This window comes from Austrofundulus limnaeus, unplaced genomic scaffold, assembly GCF_001266775.1.
Source record: "Austrofundulus limnaeus strain Quisiro unplaced genomic scaffold, Austrofundulus_limnaeus-1.0 Scaffold127, whole genome shotgun sequence".
Lineage (NCBI taxonomy): Eukaryota > Metazoa > Chordata > Actinopteri > Cyprinodontiformes > Rivulidae > Austrofundulus > Austrofundulus limnaeus.
Window position 1 is genome coordinate 876,737 of NW_013952529.1, and position 5,108 is coordinate 881,844.

The 5,108-nt window shown below is 44.5% G+C and overlaps 1 protein-coding gene across 1 annotated transcript in view; it reads right to left on the minus strand.

Annotated features, from left to right (window-relative positions):
• Nucleotides 1–5,108, minus strand: part of ripor3 (RIPOR family member 3) — a gene marked incomplete at its 5' end in the record, with an annotated part of 31,404 nt that overhangs the window by 19,206 nt on the left and 7,090 nt on the right. The window contains 9 exon segments of the mRNA XM_014015342.1: nucleotides 1,471–1,597; nucleotides 2,487–2,632; nucleotides 2,833–2,958; nucleotides 3,095–3,138; nucleotides 3,209–3,272; nucleotides 3,351–3,500; nucleotides 4,064–4,117; nucleotides 4,188–4,211; nucleotides 4,287–4,365. Of these exon segments, the coding sequence (XP_013870796.1) occupies nucleotides 1,471–1,597; nucleotides 2,487–2,632; nucleotides 2,833–2,958; nucleotides 3,095–3,138; nucleotides 3,209–3,272; nucleotides 3,351–3,500; nucleotides 4,064–4,117; nucleotides 4,188–4,211; nucleotides 4,287–4,365 (814 nt within the window).

A 5,108-nucleotide genomic window follows, 5' to 3' on the forward strand; every position in this document is an offset into this window, starting at 1 on the left:
CATGATGCTGGATGGTGGACCAGAATTGCCTCAAAGCCGTATGGAAGTCTTTTTCCATGGCCTCTCCGAACTCCTCCCACGCTCGAGTTTTTGCCTCAGCGACCACCTGAGCTGCAATCCACTTGGACTGCCGATACCTGTCAGCTGCTTCCAGAGTCCCACAGGCCAAAAAGACCTGATAGGACTCCTCCTTCAGCCTGACAGAATCCCTCACCGCCGATGTCCACCAGTGGGTTCGAGGGTTGCCACCATGACAGGCACCGACAACCTTGCAGCCACAACTCAGGTAAGCCGCCTCGACAATGGAGGTACGGAACATGTCCCACTTGGCCTCAATGTCCCCCACCTCCACCGGAATATGTTCGAAGTTACCCCGGAGGTGTGAGTTGAAGCTCCGTCTGATGGGAGACTCTGACAGACATTCCCAGCAGACCCTCACTATATGTCAATGTCAATGTCAATTTTATTTATATACGTGGCACACAAAAAACAACAGAAGTTGGCCATATGTTTGGGTCTGCCAGGTCTGACCGGCATCCTCCCCCACCATCGGAGCCAACTCACCACCAGGTAGTGGTCAGTTGACAGCTCCGCCCCTCTCTTCACCCGAGTGTCCAGGACATGTGGCTGCAGATCAGATGAGACGACAACAAAGTCGATCATCGAACTGCGGCCTAGGGTGTCCTGGTGCCAAGAGCACATACGGACATCCTTATGTTTGAACAGGGTGTTTGTTATGGACAATCCATGATGAACACAGAAGTCCAATAACAAAACACCGCTTGGGTTCAGATCGGGGGGGTGGGGGGAGGTCCTCCCAAACACGCCTCTCCAGGTCTCACTGTCATTAACCACGTGAGCGTTGAAGTCCCCCAGCAGAACGAGGGAGTCCTCGTTAGGAGTGCTCTTCAGCACCCCCTGCAAGGACTCCAAAAAGGGTGGGTAATCTGAACTGCTGTTAGGCTCAGGGGCACAAACAACAGTCAGGACCCTTCCTCCCACCCATAGGCGGAGGGAGGCTACCCTCTCATTCACCAGGATGAACCCCAACGTACAGGCATCGAGATGGGGGGCAATAAGTATGCCCACTCCTGCTCGGCACCTCTCAGCATGGGCAACTCCAGAGTGGAAGAGTGTCCAACCCCTCTGGAGGAGACTGGTTCCAGAGACAGAGCGGTGCGTTGAGGTGAGTCCAACTATATCTAGTCGGAACCTCTCAACCTCACACACCAGCTCAGGCTCCTTCCCCACCAGAGAGGTGACATTCCACATCCCTAGAGCCAGCTTCTGTAGCTGAGGATCAGACCACCAAGGTCCTCGTCTTCAACCACTGCCCAACACACAATACACCTGATCCCTTTGGCCCCTCCCACAGGTGGTGAGCCCATGGGAAGAAGATTTATATTCTTTAATAAATTAATCTTCTGTCCATAACTTTCATTCTGTGCTGTTTGTGCGTTTTTTACTCACTAAGTAGTATTTCTCAGTGAAGGAGGGGGTGTTTGGTGCTGTCCAGCTGTAAACTGAACTCTTTCTGCTCGACAGCGACTGTCTGCTGACGGACGGAGTCCTCATCTTCTCGCCGCCGTCAAACGGGCTGCAGGGAACAAAACAAGCTGTAAAAACATAAATTTACACAATCTGTCTATTTATAGATAATAAACCTGTGATCTTCACCATCAGTCTATGTCTTAGTTTTACACAAATACTCTGCAGCTCATAAAAATTCCTGAAAACCTGAAGCAACGTTTCTGTTACTTCACTGCAGAACTCCCTTTGTTCTCGCTAGATTTAAACAAAGATAAGATTTTATTGTGAAAGGGCCCCAACTCCCAGTGGAACTAAAATTAGTGATCAGACGAAAGTGACTCAACCAACCATCATTTAACCATCCATCCAACCAACATCCAACCATCCATCCTCCATCCAACCATTCATTCATCATCCAACCATCCATCATCCAACCATTCATCCAACCAACATCCAACCATCCATCCATGCATCCAGCCATTCACCCAACCAACATCCAACCATCCATCCTCCATCCAACATCCATCATCCAACCATTCATCCAACCAACATCCAACCAGCCATCTTCCATCCAACCATCCATCATCCAACCATCCATCCATCATCCAACCATCCATCCATTATCCAATCATCCACCTCTATCCATCCAATCATCTATCCATCATCCAACCATCCATTCAACCATCCAATCATCATCCATCCATTCATCCATCCTCCCATCATACAACCATCATCCATCATCCATCCATCCAACCATCATCCATCCAACCATCATCCATCCATTCATCCATCCTCCCATCATACAACCATCATCCATCATCCATCCATCCAACCATCATCCATCCAACCATCATCCATCCATTCATCCATCCTCCCATCATCCAACCATAGATTGTGTATTTTGTGCTGTAAGTGTTGTGTCACAGAAGTGTTTGGTGCTGTGTGTGTGTTCGTACTTCCAGGTGACCTCCAGCTGCAGTTTGATGGTTCCCAGCTCCGTGATGTCCACCAACATCAGCTGCGGCTTCGCCACAAAGAAGTCCACGCTGGCGCACGTTACCATGCCGACCAGCAGCCAACCCAAACCCTTCGCCTCCGTCACCTGAGAGGAGATTAAACGATTTAAAAGTCTGGTTTTCTTCGCGATCCAGCTGAAGTTTCAGCAGCTTTATAACTAAACCTGACCAAAACAGCGAGAGAAACCGAAACGTTGCTCTGTTGATGTGAACGAGTGAATTCAGGAGGAGACCTGCTGACGCTGCAGGTAAAGAAGTTCAGAACTTTGTCTCTTTGACCTCTAACCTTGATTTCAAAGTTGTGGTTGATGTGGGGGAGGAAGACCATCTCCTCTTCATCCCAGGACTGAGAGTCATCCGACTGGATCCTCCCTCTGATCCTCCATCTCTGACGACCCAGACGGACCACCACCTGCTCAGGTGACACCAGAACCACGTCAGAAACTGGATCTGAAGCCTGACAGCTGAAAGATTTGATCTTCCTTGTGTTAACTTTTTATTTTGTGTGTTTAAATTTAAAGTTTGTGTCTTTGGGTCCAGATTCTGACCTCGTACTGGTCCCCGGGGCAGAGCCGAGCGAAGCCGATCAGACCTGCAGGTACAAACAGGTTCTGGTGAGACCAGAAGATAAAACAACGGTTCTGATGGGTCAAAGCACCCACCTTTCATTTTGAGGTGCAGCTCTCCCAGGAGGATTTCTAACTCTCCCTCCAGCGCAGACATGTCCTGAACACAAGAAAAAAAACTTTAATTTAAAGAAAGTTTGATTCCGAGGCCTGGCAGGTGGTTTTCCTGGTCCGGTACCTGCAGGCTGTGCCGGTGGTTGCGGCCCAGCTCCAGCAGACTCTCTCTGGACGCTCGAGTGGACGGGGACAGAGAAAAGGCTCGCTTCATGTTGACAGCTCCCTGACACAGTCTCCACTGAACGCCGTACGTCTCGTAGAGCTCGTCCACCTGAACCAGAACACAATCAACTCCGAGTCCAGAACACTGAAACACTTTAATCCTCTTATAGTGCCTGTGACACACCTATCCTAAGACAAAAAGTCAAAAATATATCTTCATATTTAGGAAAATTGGCCTAAAACACATGAGCTAACCCGTTTTGTCACACAACTGTCATATTTTCCTTTGAATTTGGCTCATCTAAAGTGAAACAGGAAGTGACATCAAAGGGGAACTGTTTAAGAAAGACATCTCTCTGGTCTTTGTTTATTAAAGCAATATTGTTTGAACTCTGACTTTTCTTCATTTCTCTCTTATAGGGACTAAAATTATCTAAAGAAACATCAGAAGATTCCCTGCTGTCTGTGTTGTTAGCCGTTGTAGCAATGCTCTGTTTACAGGCAGACATTCCCCTTTGACATCACTTCCTGTTATTTCACATGCAAACATCTTAACAACTGTTCATCTCAGTGGTGTGAAACTGCTTTTGCAACATGTTATCCATGTTATCATTCAAAAAGTGCATTCAAATTTATCACAAAAATTTGATGTCACAGCCCCTTTAAACTGACCTTACTGATCTGAAACTCCAACCGCCGGATGTACCTCTCCAACGCTCGGATCTCCTGCAGAAACAAGTCAAGTTAAACCAAGATTATTTAGATTTTTATTAATTTAACTGAATAAAAACTTTACTTTTTCCAGATCGTAGAGGAAGCCCTGGAAATAAAAGCAGAGCAGCTTTAAAATCTTTGAATCGCCACAAACTTTCAGTTTTTTCAGTTTTTTTCTCACCAGTCTGGAGTTCCTCTTGGTTTCTCTCTGCTGAGAGGACAGGAAGTCCATCTCTGTCTGGTGGATTTCTAAATATTCCCTGAAAAACATCAGAGACGACAGGATTTAAATCAGACCTGCACTTTTTAATCAAAAAAACATTTTAAATTATTTAATTTTAGTTTTTAGTTTCAGCCTGAAATCTGCAGTTAAAATGTTTAACTTGAGCCCAAAACAACAAAACAGCAAAACAGCATTTCCCATTTTCTATCTCTTTTAACTTCTGTTAACTTAAGATCTGTAAATTGAACCTGGACATTATTGGTATCAATGAAAAGCTAAAAATCTTGACTCAAAGCTCATGGAAACTATATTTACATTCACCAAACACAGTTCAAATGACATCTGAACCAGAAAGTAAACAAACTGTACAAAATAGGATTGTTGCAAATCTGTAAATACATTACAACTAATCTGTAAATACTTTAAAACTAATCTGTAAATATGTTACAACTAATCTGTAAATATGTTACAACTAATCTGTAAATATGTTACAACTAATCTGTAAATACGTTACAACTAATCTGTAAATATGTTACAACTAATCTGTAAATACGTTACAACTAATCTGTAAATACGTTACAACTAATCTGTAAATACGTTACAACTAATCTGTAAATATGTTACAACTAATCTGTAAATACGTTACAACTAATCTGTAAATACGTTACAAGTAATCTGTAAATACGTTACAACTAATCTGTAAATACGTTACAAGTAATCTGTAAATACGTTACAACTAATCTGTAAATACGTTACAAGTAATCTGTAAATACGTTACAA